We start from the raw sequence: 25937 nt of genomic DNA, 5'->3' as shown, positions 1-25937 counted from the left end.
AAAAACGGACAACCCTTTCGTCTAGCGAGTTTTCCGTCTTGCGAGGCATTCGTCTTGCGGGGCACCACTGTACATTCAGGTATTAATGAATTAGCTCCACCACTTGTTTCCATGTTTCATTTTTACTGGCTTGATAAGATCCTTTACTCTCAGTGTGGAAGATGGTCAGTGCCTTAGCAAGGTTGTACCTTGGAATTTAGAAGGACTATGTTCTATGATGACTTTGATCTCTAAGTGAGGAAGAGAAAACTATTAATATATGCCATGTGGATCGGGAACAGTTGTATGCATATCCTTTTCTACAAGTTTGCATTGCAGATTGTCTAATTTCATTTGGCCAAGATCATTGCAGTTCATAATTATATATTGAGTTTTGCTTGTGCAATGTCCTCATTGCAGAATTCTTGCAGACCACATTTAAGACTTTGGTGTCAAACCATTCTTAAACTCTTAGATAAGATCTTACTACTAGAGAACCTTTTTTGACTTATTGTAGCCTGATATTTTCCGTTTATATATTTAACTTTAGTAAAAATGCATTCTGTTCTGTCTTAACAAATTATAATCCTGCTAAGTATTGTCACAATAATAAAATAATGCATACATTCTAAATAATATTTGTGCTGCACATAAAATTGCTATCATAGGAATTCAGATTTAGAAAGCCAGTAGGCTTTCTCTTTGTTTGAAGCATAGTTGCCAGGATAAGGCAATCAATTTTTGATTCACCTAAGTTAGATTTGAAGGTAGCTGATAGATGACAAAAAGAGCTCCAGCAAATATTCCCATCTTTTCCTCTGGGGAAACAGCACCATAGCCAAGACATCAAAAGGCCAGTTCTTGTCACTGATGATTATTACATAGGGAAAGAAGGGATTTGCGAAGAGAGGAATAAGGGCCCAGATCTTTGTAAGTGGCCACTTGCAATAGATAGGTGTGTACGTTACATGCTTTGTGCTGTGATGCACGTGATGTTAGGATTAAAGGATTACCACAGTGATGATAACCACAACGTGTTCATTTAGCATTGTGTTCAAATGCCCCAATAGGCAGAAAATTCTGTGCTAGGTATCTTAGGGGACTGAAAGGAGGCATTTCATTTAAGACTTGATTGCTAGCTCAAATTTTGAACAAATTAGGAAATAAATTTACTATATTTGTTGCCTGTTTTAGACTATGTGGCAATTGATTTGAAATCTGCGATAAATTGAGAAATACATAAAGTAAAGCTGAGATTCATATTCAGGGAGGTTCCAAGAACATTCCTGTGCAGAGATAGAAAGCAACATTGCATTAGTAAAACTGCAGAAAAGTACTTACAAGATGATTTAATTGATTTTCATTATAATTTGGGTTTCTTGCCTTTTGGCTCTTAAAATATTAACTTTAATGATACAACCATTGTTCCTGCTTCCAAACAAAATGAGGATTGAACAAATTGTGTGCACCATGTTCCTTGAAGAAAAGAGGAGGATTATACTGGATGCCATTCAAGTTTTAATCTGAGGAAATGCACTGAAATTAATGACCTAACTTAGTTATGTTCATTGATTTCAATGGATCTACTCTGAGTAAAATTAGAGTAGATCCATTGAAATCAATGAACATAACTAAGTTAGGCCATTAATTTCAGTGCATTTCCTCTGATTAAAACTTAGTTGAATAGTACCCAATGAGACCAGGATTTAACTTGGAGTTGTCATCTTCCTCCTGTAAACTGTTGACTTTGGTTGTTACCGTTCTACTTATCAAAAGGACTGGAACTCAATGGCATCCCCTAAACTTGGGAACACAGCAATAGGATGGCCACCTTGTACTAAATGTCCCTTTTGCTGTTCATGCTAATGTAAAAAGCACTTCTCTTCAGAGTTGATGTACGAGGTTATAGATGCCTGTAGTCAATAGCTCTGATTGGTTTCTTTGTTTCTGGGTTGCCTCCTAGTAGCATGATCACTGTGCAACTTGGGGCCTGAGTACTTGAAGGACTTAACCTCTCCCATATATCTGCAAGGAAAGTCCTGTTGGTGGTGCTTTCAGTGAGTGAAGCCTGTGTAGCAGTGGCATGAAGAACAGTGGTGGCCCCTGGCTTTTGAACTTCCTCCTGATTGAGATTTGGTTACCGCTCACATTAGCAATGTTTAGGTATATTAAAAACATTTGTATTTCACTAGGCTTTTCATTGCTAATTGCTCATCTTTAGTAGAATGCATTTTTTAAAAAAAGATTATCATTGGTCTGTTGATGATTTCAATTATTATTTTTTAAAAAAATAATTATGCTTTAAAAAGTTGTAAGTAATTCTGGGGCAGGAGGAAGGCTGGGTATGAGAAAACAATTTTTAAAATAAATTGTATCATTAATCTTTCAGTGCTTATATAGAATGCAAACTGATTTAGGGCTGTATCAGATTTGTTCCATCTTTATCCTTAGCTTAGAACATTGCATTAGAATATATGTTGGAAATAACAAGCTTCACAAGATTTCCACATGCAAAATATACTTCCTGTTGCGGAGTATCTTTCATTTTGAGCTATTATGAGTTGTGCTTGCTAATGACAGGCATGTTATATCCACTCTGATGGTACTTAAAATGCATAACATGTATTGCAGAAAGCAGTGGTTGCTATAGCAACTTCCTAGTAGGTCACAGGCAATGTTGTGTATATATGATCTGGCTGTTAATGCACGTTAATATGCCTGATGGAGAGAGAGGAAATATAGAAGCCAGGAATGAGAGTGATGAAACCTCATGGAATTCACATTGGAAATTACTGTAATTTCAACAGCGATGGTAAATTGATCTATGGAATGTGGTATGTTAGTAGAATTGCTGATGCTTAAATACAGAACGAAGATTTTCTAGAGTCTCCCCTGCAAAAAAAATAAAGCTATTGGAAATGAAAGGATAATATGCATTTTATGTGTATCTGGTCATTTATTTTTTGTTTTTTTGTTCTTAGTGGTTCAGTTTTCTTTTTATCTTAGTTTGCTCAGCTTGTACATTGAATTGAAGCTATTCTTTTTGCTTGACCCCTGAAGATCAAAGTACACTGATTCAGTGCGTGAGATGCTATGATGTTGCATTTTAAAAATTGAATCTGGGCCACTGAATGCAGAAAACTGCATGATTGAGCACTTGATATATAGAGCAGTTGGTGTCCTGGAACCATGACATCTATTTGTTTCATAAGCTAGATATTAAAGCAGGGTTATAAATAAGAATGAACCTTTTAAGGCTGGCTGCAGAGAAAATGAAGCTCCTTCCTCTGTAGCCAACATAGAAATACTGGTCTGATTTGCAGAAAAGCTGTGGTTTGTTTAAACCATAGTTAACCATGAGTTCTCCAACAGATGATCAAACAAATCATAGTTCATTTCTCCAAAGTTTTGTTTTGTTTTCTAATTGCTCTTGCCTCATGCATTTGTTGGTGGTGAGCACCTGGGGTAGGACTATGGTTAGGGAAGGGTGATAGATTTATATGTAATATCAAGTCATACTTAAGCCAAAGTTCATAAGTCAACAACAAAACATGACTTAAGACTGTGATTTGTTGGCAGTAAACAAAGCACCTTTACACTTAGCCATAAGTGTTCAATGTAAACCAGGCCATATGTCTCTTATATTTATATTTTAAATGACTTTTTACTCTACTGGTGATAGAAGAAGAATGGATCACACCCCCTCTCCTCTGCCAGTTTGCTTACCCACTGTCTTGGAATTCATACGCCCACTTGCATATGCTAGTCCCCTGTATGTTGTTGCTGGGTGAATTGCTAAATGCAAGGATTTATTAAGATAACTTTGGCATAGGCACCAAGGAAAGGGCAGCAATATTTTCTTCTGAGAACTCTATTGGACTGTAGTCATTGGTATGACTTGATCTTCCATTCTAAATTTAGAGCTCTTGATTAAGGTGCATAAAGCTAACTTTGTGATGAAATACTTTCCTCAAGAAAATACTTTTCTGCAGTAGTGTTACATCTGAAACCAACAAATAGTAATTATTTACTGTCCTCTGGTCATTGAGAGGGGTAGCTTACCATGGGGGAGCATAGCCCCGTGATATTGCCATTATTTTCAAAAGCTGGACGTGTTGCAAATTTAAAGTTTTAGCTTTCTTGATGTGGCCTTTACATTTTTTTCCCCATTTGGGCATGTTTGAATGGTTAGATATATTGTTACATTAATTTTAATGAATAAATACTATCTGTAGTTTAGGAGGAAACAAAAATACAGCAACATTCAATAAACTTTCCTAAGATGAAAACAACACACAATTGTAAATCAAAAACAAAGTAGAGCAGTTTCCAGAACAAAGAATTAAAAATTAAGAGAGTCCTGAAAAACTTGGGTATACCTAGGTTTTTTACTGGTGTTTAAAAATCATCACCATCTCCCCCGCAAAACTGAGGGAGGGTGTTACCACTGAAAAGGTCTCCTTCATGGTTTCTCCAGGTGTCAATCCATTAGTTGTGAAACAAACAATGTGTCTCATCAGAAGTTCTTAAATGATCAGCTTCTACTGTATCAGGGGAGGGCTCTGCTTAGGTATCCTGGTGCCAAGTTATTTAGGCCTTTAAACATCAACAAAAAAACCTTAAACTTGGCTTGACATTACATAGACATCCAGTGCAGATATTTCAGCAGTTGTAATATGTATACTGCCGGGTGTCCCTCTAAGAACTCTAGCAGCCACACTTTGCACTAGCTGTGGCTTCTGAAGCAGGTGCATTGCGGTTTTCTAATAATGAGCTTACCATTGTATGCACCACTATGGAAGGGTTATCCCAGTCCATAGTTAGAGCACCAACTGAAATTGGTAATGGGTACTCTGAACCATGTGGCGTCACCTGGGCCTTTGACAACAATGGATCCAGGACCACCTGCTTTTTCAGAAGGAGTGTACCACTATCCAGAGTTGTTACACTATCCAATTCTTGGACCTCGGAATCAATGTTTATTTAATAGCCCCATCTAATGCATGACAGCATACAAGCACTGGTTTAGGACTTACAGTACTTCGCCAAACCTTTATTAGGCATTACAAACACAAGCCATTATAAAACATCCATATATGAAATTTTAAAATAGATACAAATAAACAGCCATGTAAACATATGTAATAACAAGGATTTTCATTGGAGTTTCTTCCCGCTAAATAAATTCACCAGTCTGAGAGATACTATTGATAAAAACTTAATCACCTTTGCAGTTACTTCTGGGTTAATGTCAGACAGATAGCATCTGATACTTCCATTGTGTCGCGATGTTAGACTACCCAAAATATCAGATGAGTGAACATAAAGGGCCTGCATTGGACTGGAATTATTAATTTTGAAATAAGTGCCCCTGCAGCCCCAAACTCCAAGCGTCCTCTGGTATGTGCAGCTCTGGAGAAGGCATTTCCCTTCTTCTCCAGTGCGCTTCAGCAACATATATCAAAAGATGTATGCACACTAATCTTCTGGCATAACACAGCAAGAAGCGTGAGACATCGTAGAGCTAATCTATGTATTTATTTTATGTATTTATTTACACTATGTACAGTCAAAGGAATCATGGCGTCCTCTCTCCAGCTCCAAGAGGGAAAATAGGACAAGTAAAAGCAAAAGTACAATACTGTAGTACATACAGCGGAAGAGATAAGACTGTCTTCCATTCCCACACTATTCCCAGTCAGGCATGTGATTTACACGAATCACATCTGCAGCATCGGAGGCATGAAATACTAACGATGATCTCTGGTCAATGATGACAAAAGCTGCTAAGAGATTTAGGAGAATTAACAGGATCACACTACTCCAATCCCCCTTCTGAAGGAGGTCATCCATCAGGGTGATAAAGGCTGATTCTGTCCCCAAACCAGGCCTGAACTCAGACTGGTAAACATAATCAGTTTCATCCAAGACTGTTTGATGTATGGTGTATAGATCCATTCTTATATTGTGGAGGTTAAATTATTGTGCTAAGGTCAAAAATAATATAACAGCCACGTCATTTTGAATATCTGGAGGGGGCATCAAGTGTTGCTGTTGGACCACCTTATTATAAAGTATTTGATACAATACAGCATGGGAATTCATGGAACTAGAGGGGAAAGAGCATTAATGCAAGCATTGCAAGGTGGAAGAAAGGCAAAAAAGAATTGCAAAATGAAAGAAAACAATAGTTTTGCTACAAGGCAAACAATGCTTTTGGGAAAACCTTAAGGAATTGTTGTACTGTTTCTGGCAAGCTAATTAAGTTTGTGGTTGATTGTGGTTATTGAATGGTGATTTAAAAGTATATGTCACCAGGCTAAGCATTCTTCCTATTTGCCTCTGAATAATCCCCCCCCCATAGGCCATATCAGAAGTTTGAACGGTGCAGTGTGCAAATTATGCTGACGAAGTGCAGTGGCCTGGTTATCATATTATGATAAACCATAGTTTGTCTTAAACCAATGGTTTAATTGTGAATGTGTCTCTCCCTGCTGTGCGGGTCCCCATGTAGTGCCAGCATGGCTCAAACAGGCCATAATGTTTCTTGTTGTATTATTCCAACCCAGATCATGGTTTGTTTCAAACAAACCACAAACAGTAAGCCAGAAATAAAGGTTTGCTGTTGGTTTACTTTTGGCGTACCATTCGAGGTTTGGTTGAAACAAACAAGCTACAGTTCAAGTTCAGTTAACATGACAAGCAGTGTTAGAAACTGGGATAGAAAAGCTAGAAGCCAAATGGCTTCTGGGACCTGGGCTGTGGGCACCAAACAGAATGTCTAGTCGCCCCTTTGGGGGGCAAGTGGGCCAGCAACACTATTTATTTATTATTTTGATAAGCATAAACTAATACGCAATTCACACAAGTGGCACATTGTTAATATAACATTTTTAGCAGAAATTGTCAATACATGTTTAATTTGGTGTTTACAATAAAAATATTGGTACCGTACCTCAGTTTTCAAAACACTCCAATCTTTATTGTTAAACTCCTTAACACATTGCTTATCCTTAACATATGTGCATACATTTCAGTAATCCTTGAATGTCAGCCAGGTGCAAAAAATGGCACCCAGACTTTTTGAGGTGCTTGCAAATGGAGAATCTTTAGCAAAAGGCACCTGGTTCCCTGCGAATTTTGAACCCTAGTGACAAACCATACTATGGTTTATTAGAACTGTACGGCCACCCTGCGGCAGGGAGAGAAGCCATGCAAGTTGCAAGGCGAGGGATGGGGGGTTCACAAAAGACACATGGCTTAAGACAAACTGTGGTTTATCATATGCAAACCAGCCATATATACAGTAGTTCATTTCAACGCCTAAAAGCAGTACTATTTTTACAGGCCTTTTTAATTTCTGATATGCTGTGTTTTTATGTGATTGTTTAACTCTCTGGAACTTTCGGCCTTGTATTTCTACTTTTTGCAGTTTTTAAACTATTTCTTTTAGTTAAAATTATTGTTTTAAGTGTGCTTTAGATTTTTATTTATTTGGATTTGTAAACTGTTACCTTTTTATATGTCCTCCAGTTAACAATTGATAATGGACACTTCATATATAAAATGAACAATTGAATATGCATTTTTCACATGAGGTTATGATTATGATGCTGTGAAATGCTTCCCATTGGTTTTGTGCATTCAGAACGCTAAATATTATATTGGCCAGAGCTAGAAAAACATGTATAATCCTGATTGAGAAATCCACCCACTTTTTGTACATTCACAATGTGGAAGATCCTCTACCTCACATTTGGAAAATACACATGACTTTGATCGAGAGAGTCTTCTCCCTACCCTCTACTCTTTGGTTTATTGAATCTACAGTTTCATTTCAGAATTATGGTTCTTAACTACCTTTTTTATTTAATAGGCTGGATTTGGAGATTTCTTGAAAATAATTACGAGATTGGCTGATAAAGACGTCACCACAAGATACTCGTTGGGTTTTAAAACGTAGTGGCCTACATCATGATTACTTCAGAGTTACCAGTCTTACAGTGAGTAGTTCATTTTCTTTCTTTCTTTCTTTTAAAAAATCAACAGCCAAATATTCAAAGTGCATTGCTTACCTTGTATGGTAATTGAAGTTCTTACTGTGTGTTTGGTATCTGATGACACACAGCTCTACTCCTCCATAATAATAATATTGAGTGGGCTGGGTGAGGGCCAGTGAACTGAACTTCAGCCCTAGGAAGACAGAGGCACTTTGGGTTGATAGTTCCTGTGTCCACAAGATGGGCCAGCTACCGGTTCTGGATGGGGTTGTAGATCCTCTGAAAAAACAGGTTTGGAGGGTGGCCCTGGATCCATCTTTTTCTCTGGAAGCTCAGGTGACCTCTGGTTAGAGTGCCTTTTACAGCTGGTATGTCAGCTGCTGCTGTTCTTGGTTAGGGATAGTCTGGCCACAGTGATGATCCATGCATTTGTAACCTAAATACTTGATTATTGCTATGTCCTCTATGTGGGGGTACCCTTGGGCCTGGGTCAGAGTCTCCAGCTAGTACAAAATGCTTTTGCTAGACTATTGAGAAGGCACACTATCACCACAGATAACTCCAATGCTCAAAAGTCTGCACTGGCTGCTTAAAAGGTATAAAAAAGAGTTAAGGCTGCCTATATACTGTTGGGCCAGGTTGAAGGTCCTTGTGTTAATTTACAAGGCTCTTAACAATTTGAGTCCACCTCAAGGACTACCTGATCCTTTATATCTTTGAATGATCACCAAGCTTTTCATGGAAGTCACTGTTAGTGGTCCTCTATCACTTGGATGCATGGCTCGTGTTCACCAGGAGCTGTACATTTAGTATTGTGGGCCCAAGTTTACGGAATTCCTTTTCAGTTGAGTTCAGGCAGGTCCCCTCCCTACTGAACTTTCTAGTACCTACTGAAGTCTATTCCAGCAGGCATTTTAATTGATGTTAGATTTTATAGTTTTAAATGATTTTTATTTGTTGTATTTTTGTAAACTGAAGTGAAGTGGTTATATATATTGTTTAAATAAATAAAATAAATAATCTGAGTGAGGTTTCTGAGTAACCTTGGGTATGGTGCTTGTACAAAGGACCAAGAGTTTCAACTACCAAAATCCCCACTTCTGTACTGTAATTTTTTTTAGGCAGGAGGCCATTCATTGTTATCTGTGAGATGGCCTTCCAGGACAGGGTTTATATAATGTGTTTGATGTGCTGCAATTGGCCGTAAAGTTGATTGGAATTCTGCTCTGTTGGGGTGGGGAAGCAGGAGTTTTTGACTTTTCATGGATTTCAGTGGGACTCTTTGTCTTTTACCCTTTCTGCCACTGTATCTTTATTTTATATGATAGCTAACATTAGGGAAGTCAATCTGAGCTGTACCTATACGACCCTTGGGCAAATAGAAAAACATATAGAACAATTGCATCTTATACACACTTAATTTGTGTAATTTCACCAATATGCAGTTGAAGGCAGACTGGTTTAAATTGCGCACGTTAAATCTAAGCAAGGCAGAGAGCTTAAAAACTCTTTATGCACTGGGTCTGCTTGGGTTACCCAGCACGTGAAGAGCTTTTAAACTCTTTGCCTTGCTTGGGGGGCAAGGCCCACATGACATGCCAGTTTTGGCATGCTTGTGTGGGTTTTTGCAAAATCTTGCATGTGCATCCCTGACCTCCCAGAACCTGCGTGCTGGGTGGGCATTGCCCTGGAAGCAAGTCAGAGAGCTCAAAAGCTCTTTTTTGTGTGGGAAAACCCATGTTGACCTGACACGAAAAGAGCCTTTAGGCTCTCTGCCTTGATTGCTGGGCAAGGCCCACTCAGCACACAGTACAGCTGCTAGCTGCCATGTGGCTGCAAAGATTTGGATATGCATAATTTTTGTGTATGTGTGGAACCCTTGGAACTGAACCTCCACGTAAAATGTGATTGTAATGTATGGAGAAAGTTTGAAAATAAACTCATCAGCTTTGTAATAAACAAAATTTCATTATCTGAAGCAGATGATGCTGAAGTCTATTGCCTTGTAGAGATAGAAGAAACTTGCATATGTTTTTAAAGGTTCAGAAAAATAAACATTTTTCAGATGTAATTAGGAAGTGAAAATACTTTTGAATATTAGTTATACACAGTTTGCTGTCAGTCCCAGGGACATCCATAGGAATTGCAGCTTCCTTCTGTGCACGTTGATATAAAAGCTATGATTCCATTGCAGGGGGTTGGACTAGATGACCCTTTTGGGTACCTTCCAACTCTACCATTTTATGATTACCGGTATATGAAATGTCCTAATAGTAGTATCTCCTTGGGTGAGAAACAGAGGAAGTGACTGCAGTGAAATCCTGCTTGTTCTCCTTGATCTCTCCACAACTTTTGTTATTGTTGACCAAGTTATCCCCCTGGAGTGGCTGAAGGAAGTGAGGTTGGGGGCACTGTATTACAGTGATACCATTACCAGCTTTAAGGCCATTATTAGAATGTGCTGGGTGGGGGGCACAAGTATTGTTTGGTGCCCTGGGAGTTGGTACCCTGCAGAATGCCACAGAACATTTTGTCCCCCATGCTATTTAACAATGATGATAAAACTTGTAATATTTAATACATGGCATCCAGAGTTCTCAAATTTGTTTTGTTGATCTACCGTCAGATAAATGAACAAATTTTGATACTTAACCATTGAGGCTATATATCACAGTTTATTAACCTGTTCCTTTAATGTAGGGTCTCTAGATAGTCTTCATTTCAAGAATGACTTGCCATATGGAGCTGCTGTTTAAATAGCACAAGTGCAAAGGTCTCTCTAGGAGCATGTTAATCAGGTTTTGGACTTTGGGATCCTGACCATAACATTTTAAAATCTCAAACAACTATAATGAACAATTTTTTCTGGCTTAACATCAAATTTACCAGTGCTTAATGCTTAATTTCTGAACCTAGTAGGGCTAATTTTTTTCTTTGTCTAGAATCTTATGCTTCTTTTTAACTGGGGTAAAGGTAAAGGGACCCCTGCTCATTAGGTCCAGTCGTGACCGACTCTGGGGTTGCAATGCTCATCTCGTTTTATTGGCTGAGGGGGCCGGCGTACAGCTTCCGGGTCATGTGGCCAGCATGACTAAGCCAACCTTCTGATTGGCAAGTCCTAGGCTCTGTGGTTTAACCCACAGCACCACCTGCCCCCCGTCATCTTTTTATTATTTGTAAGCCACTTTGATTATTTTTATTGCAAGGCAAATAGAAATACAAAAAAGGAAGAAATATATCCTTAATCCAAAGTGCCTGTTGATGGGTAGTGGTTGCTCAATATTGTGAGGGAACTGTACTCAGATATTGATTCTGAGACCTTTATTTTTTGAGCTGTTTCCATTCCTCGCAGTTCAGTTTCTGCGAAATAGTTATGCTATTTGTCTTGCTGTCTACTATTTAACAAAGCTTAGAAAACTGTTATGTAACTTATGCAAGCTATATTCATTTCAATGTAAAGGAAACCCTCAAAACAGTGTTTAAAAAGTGCCATTAATTATGCTTCATTTATGGACTTTAAAAACCCACAACAAAAATGTGAACGAGTACTGATTGTTTGACTGATTTCTGTTCCTGACCACAGACAAACATGAAGTGCAGCAATTTCTACTTCCTTTTCTATTGGAAATATCCAACATGAATAATTAGAGATAAAGAGTAGGCACCTAAGTTTTAGGGCAGATGTATGTGTTGTGTTCGGAGCAAGTAAAAAATTGCAAGTCTGTTTTAAAGGTATATTATATGGACGCAGCATCTCAGTTTGTTCTTTTAAAGGACTCACCCTGTATATACTGCTGCTTAATACTAATTGTTAATGGTACAGAAGTTGGCAGAGTATCTACCAGCAGATAAACTTGGGAATAAAATAAAATTTATTGGCAAGGCAAGTGTATATAGACCTGGATTCTCATCAGAACTGCAAACATTTGAGATACAGGGGCCACAAAGCCTTTAATACTGCTGTGAGGGTAGGTGAACTGCAAATTGAAATAAATGTTCCTAATCGCATATGTGATTGTGCACTTTGATTGTGGTGAAGAAATTACACTCAGTTCAGCCATTTAATTATTTTATCATTACATTTATATTCTGCCCTTCCTCCCAAAGGTGCCCAGGCAGCAAACACTTCTGTGGTTAAAAACCAATACAATTTTTTTTTTTAAAAAAAAACATTTCAAAATGGCTAAAAATATCTAAAAATAAAATTTATTGGAAACGTGCCATATGTATTCAGTTTTTTCTTCAGAATACGGGAATTTAAAATCATGTTATTTGTGTTGCGTAAGAGAATAGCAAGAATATGGTTGCTACAAGATTCTGTGCTCCACAGTGCATTTTTGGTCTTGCTTGGTGTATTTCTTCAAGCAACTGCAACTGGTGATGCTTACTCTGGAGAATATATAAGCAATTTGTTTTCTGCTAACAGCAGAAAAATGCTGCTATTGGACAAAGAATGACAGTAATCTGCTAACAGCAGAAAAATGCTGCTATTGGACAAAGAATGACAGTAACCTGCCTTTCTGCAACTATCAGATTGCAGTTTCCCTACCCTCCCAAAGGAAACCCTTTAGTCCTATTAATTGGTGATTCTAGTCAAAAGGTTTCTTGATGTACAGTGTGCATGCAGTATATGAAGTAACTGAGAAGGTAGTGTTTGAGCTAGTTTAAATACTTTAAGTGGGAATCTGTTCTAGCTTTTGATAAAAATTAGTACTAGTGCCTGTTAGCAGAATTACCCGGGGGCATTTAGTAATAATGAATGTCAGCAGAAAGTCTCTTTGGTGTTAAGAAGTATAGGTTCTAATCCTGACTCCACCCACCTTTAGAAGTGCCCCAATAGGTTTTCAGGACCCAAATTGTTATATTCTATTTTAGTATCCTAGGAAACTACAAGCTGCCAGAGGCATATAGTCATAGGTATGGCACTCATAGGATATCACTCCCTGTGCTTGCTTCCTAGCCTCATAACTGCTTTAGTCTTTTAAATTAAAAGCTGCTGTAATATTTTTAATTTAAAAGTCTTAAATTTAATAAGCTAAGTTCTTGGTTAAACAAGTTGTGAATTTACTTCTCTGCCCACCATACCCTGTTGCTGAACTTGAACAAGTGCTGAACTTGCCTAGTGGTTTGCCACTGCTGCTGTGATGATTTGTCACAGAGGCTCCCTCCTGTCCACAGAGCCCTGATTCCCTCACAAACTCCCCTTAAATAGATACCCTTTACCTTCTCCATCCAACTCCTCCTATAGCCAATTGGTAAAGAGTGCCTAGATTCCAAGGGTAATGCAGGTAGATAGCTTACATTCCCAGGTGACTCAGCTGAAAAAAGGAACAATTAAATGTGTGAACTAGAAGTGAATAAAGGTCAGGTGAGTTATTTGGGAAGCACAGCATGGGCCACTTTTGTCTAAACTTTACACTTTTCATTATTAAACCTTTTTATGTTTTTCCCAGGGATTGTAACTTCATCATTTGCTTACCAAGGTAGTCATACCAAAAATTGTGACTGCCACAACACTTTGTCATGGAACCAGAGATCAGGCTTATTTTCCCCCTTTACTCCTCAGTTTCTAGTTCAAAGCTGGGGAAAGTGGTGGGGACTTGGCACTGTGCCACTAAGGTGCTCAGCAACACAGCAAACAGCTCCTAGCTTTCCCAACTATGGTGCTAGGGAGCGGGTTATGGTTGCTGCACCTTTGTTGGGACCATCCCCACCCACTCAAACTCTGTTAGGAGGAAGCCAGGGGCTCATTGGAAAATGGCAGCATGCTTTCCATGGCAAGTGTGGTAATGAATGAAAATGTGGACTCTCATGATTAGCTAAATCTGCTCTGAAAGCCTCCTTACTGTAGCATTTTCAAATTTAGTCTGTTTAACTTTGGTCAGACTTAACAGCTAGAGCATAACTGAAGAGGATGTAACTTGAGATATTGTCTCCTCAGCTCTTAAAGTGCTATTCTGTTTGTTTTAATGACATCAGGGATTAGGTGTTTATGAAGTGGCCCTGAATGCAAGAACATATTTTTAGAGTTAATAAGGTTGAATTCTTCTGTAATGTCCCAATTAGTCTTGTATGCTCCTTACTGCCTGACCTCTTTCTGTGAGAGTAGTCTTAAACAGCTAAGCCTGTCTATTTTGCTGATAAAACAATTGTGTGGCTTTTATAGCTTAAACCTCTATATTACAAGCCTTGTCTGTGAATAAAATATTTTTTACTTTACACATTTTCCAAAAGTGACATGAAAGTTACAATACCCTATGTAGAAGGTTTTTTTTAAACAAGGGTTACACTATACGGGGGTGTAGCGAGGTGGGCTTATGCGTGCTCTGCTGATGTGCGTGGGAGTCAAGAATGTAAAAACTCAAGAAAGTGTTCAACTGGTAAATCCATCATTAGAGAAACGTATCTAACAATGAGAATAAATTGATCTACATGGGAAACATCAGGGGTTGAATCTACTGATAAACTAAAATAACCTGCCTGTTCGATGTTGCTCAGTATTGCTTCTTGATCTGTATTAATTGGATGATCACATATGGTTTTGGAGAAGAACAATGGCTGACCCAGAGCCTTTACCTCCTTACTGATTTATGTGAGCACACAGGAAGGGATCAATTTTGGCAATTAATTCAAGCAATCCAAGAAAGTTACCATTGTTTGCTGAACCAAATGCTTCATCAGCTCCCCTAAACGCAAAGCCACGTTCTGCCAAATCACTACAATAACTCACTGAAGTATCCAATAATCCTGCTCTGCTTTGATTTGCTCTTCAAGTTTTAATATGAGTGTTTGACCACACTTTCTTGTTAAGTTCGTTAGCATAAAGTTCATACGATTTTTAGAGCTTCCTTAGGTTTGAACAAGATAAGCATGATGCCAGTCATCAAATCCAGTAGAAGCTAAAGCTGTAGTTGAGGTAGTTTGGTTAAAGAAAAGTTTGCACACAAAGAAGTAGACCTTTCATTTTGTGGGAGAATACACTAGCCATTCTCAAGGGTAGGCCATTTACTTTGGTGGAATAGAATAAATTATTCGAGCAGAATTGGGCTTGGGTTTTGTATGTTCACTTTGAAGTGCTAAAAGGTCCATCCAGTGCTGATGCTCCAGTGGACCTTTCTCAATCCAGAATGATATTTCCTTGTTATTTAGTCCATAAGCCCATACCATTATTGTCTCTGAAATTACTATTAGCATGAGCAGTTGGTATTTTTGTGTCTGTAATGCTAGGACTTTCGCTGAGACTTTTGCTCCATTCTTTAAGATGGTAATGAGCTCGAACTTCTCCTTTCAGTGTAACTATCTCATGGCACGTTCTGTCAGTGCCTTGTACCTTTGGCTGTAGGTCTTGTCACTTCATTGTCACTTTCTCCAGAAGTTTCTGTACTTGTAGTGGTACTTGAAGTTCTTGGGAAGCTATGTTCTGTATGTGAACTGGTTGTTCTTCAGCATGCTCAGACTGCTCATATATTCTACCTGATTTTCTTCTGTTTGTAAAAATGAATGTTCTGTATATGAGCGATTCTGTAAGGCTGTTTCTGCATGCTGTACAAAGCCATATGATGTGATTGGCTTTAAACGTTGGAACATTTCCTTCTGTTCTGTTTTCGCTTTCATTTACTAGCGCCACTTTTATATCGCTTACTCATTATTTTCACAAAAGTCAAATGTAAATATTATGATTCACAATGATATAAAATAATCCTCCCTTGTTCTCAAAATGCACGCTGTAATGATAGCCAGTGATCTGAGGACTTGTATTGCTTCATAATTGACTTTATCATTTGATTTTGAGTAGCTTTAAAGCCTCCATGAACTTTATTAAACAGTAAGCAGGCACCTGTGTAACTGTTATGCAGTCATAGACTGATAGATCATGTGTTTAATGTTGCTAAGCAACTGGGCCTAGGTAGTAAAATTTGCCTGTTTTTTTTTAATAGCAAGAGGCCAAGTCCTCTCCAGATTATGAGGCTTTGGGCTGTAGCCCATTCAGATTGCATGCAAATCCGGCACTGTTCTCAACTACAGTTTAATATGATGTGTGAACCAGAACAAAGTCTCCTTTAGATAGCTCTCAATGCCAGCATTTCTCATACTTGTCTTAGAAATTTTATACATTTCCCAAGGTGTTACATATCATACAGAAGCCATTTTGTAGCACTGCTCTCTGAAATCCAAATCAGCTATAGATCATTATTCTCCAAATAAACATTTTCAGATTCTCCTTTAATTTCATACTGCCAACCTTCATCTGCTTTTAACAAATGAACATTTCCCCCTCTCCCCTCCCTTCTATTTTAGTATGAAAGAGTTTTCTTAATTGAGGTACCAGTTACAGGCAAGAATGGTCTTTCCCGAACCCTTTACTTAGGCATTCATGAGTGCTGTGGCATAGATTTATATTGCAGGTAAAATACCATTTTGTTTTTTGACTTTGGGTTAGGAACAGCTTGCAGCAATGATGGAGCATCCATAGTTCAGTGGTAGAGCACGTACTTCACATCGAGAGGGTCCTAGGTTCAGTACCTGGCAGCTCCAGTTAAAAGGATCTCAAAGCAGGTGATGGGACAGACCTCTTCTGAAACTGTGGAGAGCTGCTGACAGTCAGAGTAGGCAGTACTGTACTATGAGAATAAATAGTCTGACCTGTTATAAGGTTTCCTAAATCTATGCTAACATTTGATGTGTGAATGAATGCCTTGAAGGGCTTTCTCCAACCTACTGAAACAGCAAGTAACAAAATCCATGGAATCTCTGTGGCCCTCCAGATGTTGGTGGACTAAAGCTTCCATCATCCTTGGCACCTGTTCTGTAGGATAACATGTTGGAAGACATTTAACCTGGGCCTTTTCACCATTTTCAGTTTTGTTACTTTTAGTTGTTGGTTATTGTTGTTTGGAGGTTCTTAAACCAATATTTGCTCTGGGCAGGTACTGAACAGTCTCATCACTTCTGTATAATCCTAATGTTGTCAGCTGTAAAATGAGATGGCTTTATTTTTTTTACTGTGTATGCTATTTGTGAAAGTTTTTATCAGAGAAAGAGAGGGAGATACAGTGGGAGTTACGGTATATACCAGGCATAGGGAGCAGCATGGTAGAAGGCAGAAGTGGGAGAATGTAGCCAAAGCAGTAGTAACCTGATGATTCGTATGGAAACTTCATTTGTTTTGGGTGAACATTCCATGTTTCTACAATGCTATTAACAATAATGTTGATTTTGATTTCAGTAGTTTGTTGTTATTTTTAATGTGATTTTTTTTAAGTAAGAGAAAAATGTGGTTAAAGATTTATAAATATTCATCATGCCCTACCTGTCTATTATCCCAGTCAATTTCCACCCCATATTCCAAGCATTTTAATGTCATGAAGACAGAACTGATCCAGTTGCCTGCTGCATCGTCCACACTCCTTCCTGTCAGTAGTCATCCTGTGAACTTAGAGCTTCACTTGCTTGACAACATGCATTTGGGGACCAGCTTTACTAGCCCCTTAGTTTTGTTTAAAAAGTAGTGTTGGGGCCAAATATTTACTCAGTTATGCATTAATAATTTGTTTACTAATTTATTTTTAACTGGCATTTTCCTTCAGGGATTCTACAAATGAAACTACTGCACATTCAGATGCTGGTAGTGAACTGGAAGAAACTGAACTGAAGGGGAAAAGAAAACGCGGTCGTCCTGGCAGACCTCCAGTATGCCACTTATTTTTTCTTTGAATACCTGTTTTAAGACTGTTCTTGCATTTCATTTTCTTAATTTCCACATGAAGTTTTCTTTATATATTAATCTGTATGAAAGCTTGCCGTGTAATTGGTAAACAAGTAGTATTGGATGCTTTAGTGCAGCAGAAAGCCAGCTTGTAAGAGAAGTTAACCTTTCATATTTTGTTTTGTGTCACATATAGTATTTTAAGTATTCAAGCAGGTTTTATATGCAAAATGTTTGAATTTTTTTCCAAAATATAATGTTTGCAAAATATAATAAGACTTTTCTGAAAATGGCAAGAAAATGTTTTGCTTTTGCTGGATGAATTGTTTACCAAGGTTGTTAAAAACAGGGTGGCATACCAGCATCTTGCAAGTGGATTTCTGCTTATGCTTATGTTCCTCTCCTCCACTCTGCAGTCTCTTGCATGCCTCCAAAATCTGCTCTGGAGCAGGGGGCTGTCAGGCAGAGAGGGAATGCATTTCACAAGTGGAATTCCGTTGCACAGTTAGTTGGGTATCGTTGGATGTCACCTATAGGATAATTCATGTTGCTTAATTATTATAATAAACCTGTTATGGAAGATTTGGTTTCTCAGTTGTGCAGGAATGCTAGAAAATGGTTCTTGGTTAAAGGGTCTCTAGAGCACCATTAAATCAGCTATGCAGATAAACCTTTACTCTCATGAATCCAACCTGCTCTTGCTACTTTCAGTCTTTGCCACTCTTTTAGATTCTTATAAATTTCCTCATGTTTCATCACCCTCTCTCTTCTTCAACACCATTTCTTCCTGAGCTTTTTTCTGGCACATGGTGGCTTATTGCAAGCTTTGCATGCTCCTAAAAGCCAGATTTGTAGTAGTGTGATGTTGAATTCCACCATCTGTGTCCCCTATGTACATTTCAAGATTAAATACTCATTTCAAATTAACAGATTAGTGTGTATGGTAGCGTGCCTAACTTTGTAGTGTGGAAAATGGCATTTATTGGTGGAGCAGAGAAGCTTTAATTGATTGTTAGTGGAGAATACAACCAGTTTAAAGACTGTTTGTGTCATGGGAATAGCTGACTTATTTTGAAATTCAGTTTGGGATTGAGACTTGTTTCTTGCACTAGAATCTTTAGAGGCTAATTTACTATGTTTACATTTTTTGGCATTGAATATTATGACTGTGTAATGTGCTAAGTTTTTAATATTGCAAGCAGCTACCTTTCTTTCAGTTCTATATGCACTATAGGCACACACACAAGTTACAGTTGCTCTCAGCATCCTGATACATGTGCGCCCAGTGTACATAATGACTTTTTTAAAGGCATGTACTTCCTTCAAACGTATATGCTGTGATTTCATTATTTGGTCTTTAAATTGTTTTAATTTGGGGTGGTTTAAATTGACACTAAAATTTCCATAGTAAGGCATGTCAGCATGTGCCTTGATAAGAGTTAAGCAAATGTACTCAGTACTTGCTGGAATAGCAGTTAATACAGCAAAAGTTGAGTGCTTCTAAGTCCCAAAGGTCTCAGTGGGAGACCTTCAGCATGTGCTGAAGTCTGGTTTTGTTGTTTCTCCCCAGTTAGTTGTAATAATGTAGTCTGAAATAGAAAAGTATTATTCAAAATGTCTACTCCTTGTCAAGGGAAAGAACAAAGTTTGCTTGTTAGCAGAAGGGAAAGCAGATACTTCTTTCATTTGTATTGAAATTAGTAGCTGATCAGGAGCCAACTAAGTTTTACATGACCTAGAGTCTGCCCTACGTCTGAACAGATGCAATTAGTGCAAGATCCTAACAGTCTCCAAGTATCTCTTGGAAAGAAATGTCAGTATACAGTTCAACTTGAGACAACTGTTTTTCTATAATGCTGGTATTAAACTGGCTTAGAAGTATAAGTTTGTATAAGAAAAAATCCAGGACTCTGGAAGACGACCCTCTTGTTTAGTTATCACTGCTAAAATATGACACAGAATGCTCTGAAGAAGCTTACTGTGCATGTTTTAAATACTTTCCTAAAGAGCAGGCTTCGGTGGGCAGTTGTTTAAAATTATTGGTTCAATCCATTTGCATTAGACTGTCTTGATGTTATCAGTTTATTGTTTACACAATATTCCACACGGCGCAGGGAGAGTTCTGGTGCAATTAGTGCCAATAATAAATGTCATTTAAGAAATCAGCTCAGTGCTTAAATCTTACTTGACTTAAGAGACATGACGTGTGTGTTTCCAATTAAAATACACTCAGTGTTTAGTAATAAAAGTTGGAGATGAGAAATAAAGTCATTTCAGTTGCTAGCACTCATGCATGCACTGTTAGCTTTCAGGAAACATTGATGTAATATAAAATAATGCAACTTCCCCCCTTTTGCAACACATGTATTATGCAACAGGTATGTTCTTTTAGTGAATACAGGTGTTTTTTTTGGCAAAGTGTGACAAAAATAGAAACAGAAAATCTGGTTGCCACTGGAAATTCTCAGCCTCTACTGCCAGTAATGGTTAAACGGGGAAGGGAGAGATGCCATACAGACCTTTAGAAAGACTCTGAGGGCTTATTTGTTTCAGGAAGCTTATACATAATGTATATTTTTTGCTACATTGCTCTGTAAAATAGATTACTTTGGTAAATTGGTTTTTATATTCTGGGGTGGGTGGGTGGGTGTTACTGCTGACTAAGTTTGTGTACATGTAGAAATTCTTTTGTATTAATACTTTTACTGTTTTTATTATGTAATCTGCCTTGAGAGAGCTTTGCTTGGAAAGACAGCCTATAAATATTCAAAAGAAATCAATAAAATGATACAGAAGTCCCACATTTTCAGATATGTGTTCCTGGCAAACATCCCATAAAGGCTTTTGCCAGATTGCCCCCTCCCAATTTCACCTTCTAATTTGGAGAGCCTCACCTCACCCTCCCAAACAAAAATGTGTATGAATGATTCAGAGACTAAAATGAGTAAAATGGGAGAATTTAATTCTCATATGAAAGCATGTAACAAGGCAAGTGATACTGTATCAAGACTTTTAATTATCATTTGCGTAACTGAAATCTTGAATATCTGGCCAGTGGTCAGCCTTTAAGTCTTTTGGGAGAAAACATCAGCTTAGTGATAGAGCATATCCTTTTCATTCAAAAGTTGCAAGTTCAATCCCTGGTGTCTCCAGTTAAAAATGAGATAGTAGGTGATTGGAAGAGCTTATTTGAACTTAAAAATCAGCTACAAAGGTAGCTCTCTTGGTTTATAAGGGAGGGGGAATCCAAAATCCGCTGGGTGGTACCTTTATTAGGGCTAACCAAAATGCCGCAAAAGTGTGGAAAGCATTAAAAAAGAACTTTTACTGACAGTAAAAACTTATAAAATACCTAAAATATTCTGTATTTATGCATGCCCAGGCACCATTTGTTCCTTAGATTGAGCTCTGGCAGAGAAAGCAGGATCTGTGGTAAAGCCCAGACTTGAATTAAATTGGTAAGGAGGGGGAGACAGTGTCTATTTTCAAAGAAATGCACATATTTCTTTATTTTGTTATTGAGGGAAAATGCACTTTGTTGCCACTATTTCTCAGTAGGGATGCGGGTGGCACTGTGGGTTAAACCACAGAGCCTAGGACTTGCCGATCAGAAGGTTGGTGGTTCGCATCTGCGCGACGGGGAGAGCTCCAGTTGCTCGGTCCCTGCTCCTGCCAACCTAGCAGTTCGAAAGCACATCAAAGTGCAAGTAGATAAATAGGTACTGCTCTGATGGGAAGGTAAATGGCGTTTCCGTGCACTGCTCTGGTTCGCCAGAAGTGGCTTAGTCATGCTGGCCACATGACCCGGAAGCTGTACGCCGTCTCCCTCGGCCAATAAAGCAAGATAAGCGCCGCAACCCCAGAGTCGGTCACGACTGGACCTAATGGTCAGGGGTCCCTTTACCTTTTTATTTCTCAGTAAACTTATTAAAATGAACTTAATAAACTTATTAAATTATTAATAATTCTTATTAGGCTAAGCCAGTGGTTTTCAACAAGTGTGCCATGGCAACACTGGCCTCTGTCCCTCTTTCTTTCCTTCCTTCCCTCCCTCCTCTGATGCCCTCTTGCGTCTTTGCCTCCCAAAGGCTTGCACAGCTGTTTATTGCAGCAGCCCTGGCTATAAGCTCTGCATGTGAATGGTGCCTCTGAGAGGCATCTCCCTTTGGGGCAGGGGGGCGCAGCTCAGAAACCAGGGACGGCAGCGACGGCAGCTGCCCAGAGGACTCCGAAGGAGAGGAGAGGAGGCTGACCCCTCCACAAGGGAGGATGTTCAAAAAAGAGTGAGAGGCTGCGAGCTCTCCAGGCAAGGGGTGACATAACTGGGCTCCTAAGCCCCACGGGTGCCATGGAAAGAATGTAGTTGGTTAAGGGATCCATGGACTCAAAAAGGTTGAAAACCTCTGAGCTAAGCCATAGCTCAGGAGTGTGGTGGGGAGCTGCCATGAGCTTCTAAGATCTTTCCCCCTTTCATCCTTCTGCATAGCTCAGAGGAAGACTTCTGCCAGGTTTAGTCTCTCTTTCAAAGAGGTGTGGCTTAGTGTTATGTATGAATCCTGGTTTATAACCCCAAATGGTGAGTTACTAAACAAGCCAACTTGAAACCAGTAAAGGAACTGGCGACACCTGGAGCTCTAGAATCTGATTTGTGACACCATTGTAGGAGATGGTAACATTTTGCTGTGTTGCCTATAGAGCCAGAATGACACATGAAGGGCTTCAGTAGCTGATGTGTATTATTCATGTACACTGAGTGGAAACTTGCAATTCAACAACCAGCAGAGAAACAGCTTCTTCACACTGTGAGCTTTCAAATAGGAAAATATGCAACGCAAAATGCTTCTTTGAGACTTTCAGAGGGAGGAAGCAAAGAAGTAATACATTTACTTATTTCACATGAATCTTTTACAAGTTAGCTGGGAACAAATCTTTTGTATTGGAAATCTTGTGCATACTGATAACAACAAGAAATTTCCTGAATAAATATTGGGGTGAAGATGGCGATAATTAAGACTACTTGTCTTTGAACTCTGTGGCCTGTTCAGGTTCTAGTTCGTTTTTATTTTGCATAGTCAGTTGATTCAGCAGTGCTAATTGCAGCATACAAGCAAGGAGCCCATCTGTCTTACTTTAACATGGAATTAAAAATCATGTATTTTAATTGGAGTGAATATTGTTTATTGGAAGGCTAGTTATGTATTATTAAATTTACAGTTTTTCGTCAGCTGGCTTAATTTGTTCTGAATTGTTGGTCTTGGAATGACAAGGCAGAGCAAAGTTTGAGATTTTTGCAAGTGTTGTGAATAGATTGGAAGTAACAAGGCTTAAAGTGAAGAATAGCAAGCAGAATGAGTCGGGGGCCCAAAGAAATGGAGGCAGGGATATTGATGGAAGACAGAACTCACAATGTTTAAGAGGTCTGAGTTGGATATTTGTTACTCATGAGCTGGAGTAACTGAAAACAATGTATCCTAATGAAAAATGCTCAGTAACTTTGATAACCCTACCTGCCCTTATTATATGCATGTGCTTTAAACTGCAGTTTAAACAAACACTCTTTTAATAGAACACAAGGAAGGAAATTATGTATTGAATAAGTGTAACTATCCTGCTGTATTTTGTTATGCTGAAGTGTAGTCTTCGCATACTTGATATATATACTTGCAATTGTAAGTGCTATCAGATACTTAGACCAAACACTCTACTGCCACCACTCTGTGAGAGGCTTTCATCAGATAAATAATATCCAAGGGAATATCCTTTTCTGGGTTTCAGTCAGCATGGAATTGGATTGGGTAAAAATACAAAAGGGAGGGAGAATAAAAGTATTTCAAACTGAAACAAGAAAAGGTAATGTTCAAACTGAAAAGAAGCATGACAAAAATAACTATACCATTTATAACAAAGAATACATTTGGATCTTGGAATCTATTCTATACCCAGGGTATATAAGGAATGGCAGGAGCATATAAATGTTTGGAGACGAAAAACGATATCTGCTGATAGATTGTTTATGTATGCTGGCATGTTTGCAGACAATATTGCTTTATGGCTTTAAAAAATGAGTGATGAGTGGGTATATGGTATATATGAATATTGAATAAAATGATGGAAATAGTGGAGAAAAAAAAGCTTGTGTTTAGAGCAACATACAGTGGTACCTCTGGTTGTGGACAGGATCCATTCTGGAGCTCCGGTCAGATCCCAAGGTTTCTGCAACCAGAGGGACCACTACTGCACATGTGCGTGATGCGGTAGAGCGCTTCTGCGCATGTGCGCACGGCGAAACACTTCTGGGTTTGCCGCTTTCGCAACCCGAAGTTCACGTTACCCGAGGGTAGTGTAAGCCGAGGTGCTACTGTATATTCCACCTGAAACCCCCAACTTGTCCCCAATCAGGTCATGGATGAGGAAGATCTTATTCATAGCCAACCTGGCATTCAAAATCAGCAGCTGCAGACTCAAGGGCTGGCTGGTAGGGCAGCCACAGTTCCCTAGGTTGGAGTGGGGGCTGGTACATGACACACAGTCACTAACTGCTTGTGCTGTGTACCCCTTACTAGGGCTTTTTAAATAGAATTTTAAAAGACCTTTTAAGAGAAATTTGTGAAAATTGACCACATCCACTTTTATACCTTAGGCCCACCTCTACACCTCAGCCACACAGCAACTTTGACATGCAGCCCCCAGAGAGTTGACCCGAAAAAGGTTATAGATGAAGGGCGGTATATAAATTTAATAAGTAAATAATAAATTGAGTCAGTCTGTGAAAGGCAGTATAAATATAAGGTGTATTGCAAGGGTGTGAAACGCACTGCCTGCTTACATGATTAGGCTAACCAGGCCTCCCAGCCAAATCACACCTACCTACAGTTAAAAGCATGAAAGTGGCTTGGCAGGCATCTGATCAGCTGATCAATGGTGCTTGAAAAGCCCCAAGTGCATCATGTTCCAGGCACCTGACTATTAGTTAATTGACAATGATTTGGAAGTACTGCTCAGTGGGCTTTTGCAATATTCCTTTGGACACCACTTTGGACAGTTTCATACAGTGTTATACAAGCTTTTAAAATACATGAATGTTCTGTTTTTTAAATGAGTATTCTTTTTTCCTCTTCAAAGGAAGCAGTTCATATTCAAAGCCCTTCCCCAGCACTTAGAATATAAACTGCTGTCTCTGTAGAGGGGGAAATAATTTCACTTTTAGGAGCATTTCTCATTCTGCAGAGACTTCTAAGGGCCTGTCCCTAATGAGCTGAGTTAATGGGAGCCTCTTTGAAGGCATGCTCCCAAGGCTAATAAACTGCTTGGCATGTCTTCAAAGAAAGTTGTTCTAAACAACAATTAGCTAATCAGTTATGCTGACCTTCTTTGAGCTTTGACAGGTGTTAGTCACCTGACTGTAACACCAGGTGATCGACAGGTGTGTGATCCTGCCCATCTCCAGAAGTTGGCCTGTGGGAGATGGGAGTGGGTAAGGATCCTGCCTGGCAGCTGGATCCAGTTCCTTACCCATAGTTTATTGATAGGCAACCTACACAGTAGAGTCACAAGTTGTGCAGACCTTGCCTATATTTTAGCACCACTTGCCTTGCTCTTTAAAGTCAGCTGTTAGCCAATTATGATAGAAATAATGGGACAAAAAGTAGAATTTTTGATAAATTTGGGATTTCACAGATTGTGCTTGACTGCCTCAGGGCTGAAGTACACATGCATGTGCATCTCTTGATTTATGATAACTGCCAACTCTGAATGGACAGTAGATTATACAACCCAGTTTCATTGAAGATAATTGTTTTTGAGGAGGTGTAAAAGTTCTGCCTCATGTTATCTGTCAGTCCATTCACACATGCAGGGCATCGCTTAATGCATGTGTCACCAGTCTTTTTAGACCAGTGGACACATTTTCATTTTTTAGAGAGTGCTATGAATGCTAGTTATAAAATGACTTCTATGGGAGGCATGGCATAAAATTAGAGGGAATACTGTCATAGTGGAGCTTTTCCCGTGATAGTATTTCCATACTGGGAAGACAAGCTATTGAATTTCTGTCTGTCGTACAGCTACTAAAGGCACACAAACCCTATTTTCCCCCAATGACAAGCCTCAGCCAAAGTCTAGGTTGCCATCCTATACCCACTTACCTGGGAGTAAACCCCATTAAACACAAATAGATGTCTGAGTAGACATGTATCCTATTGTACTATAGGTTAATTTTACAATGAATTATTGATAACTTCAAAGTCTTTAGC

At 38.8% G+C, this 25937-nt stretch overlaps 1 protein-coding gene across 1 annotated transcript in view; it reads left to right on the top strand.

Annotated features, from left to right (window-relative positions):
- Positions 1 to 25937, top strand: part of STAG1 (STAG1 cohesin complex component) — a 98671-nt gene that overhangs the window by 24599 nt on the left and 48135 nt on the right. The window contains exons 2-3 of the mRNA XM_081910327.1: positions 7856 to 7982; positions 17567 to 17669. Coding sequence (XP_081766453.1) covers positions 7954 to 7982; positions 17567 to 17669 — 132 coding nt within the window. The 5' untranslated portion in view covers positions 7856 to 7953. The remainder of the gene's footprint in view (positions 1 to 7855; positions 7983 to 17566; positions 17670 to 25937) is intronic.

This window comes from Podarcis melisellensis (genome assembly GCF_964234715.1).
Source record: "Podarcis melisellensis genome assembly, chromosome: 5".
NCBI lineage: Eukaryota > Metazoa > Chordata > Lepidosauria > Squamata > Lacertidae > Podarcis > Podarcis melisellensis.
This window is presented reverse-complemented; position numbering and strand designations above follow the sequence as displayed.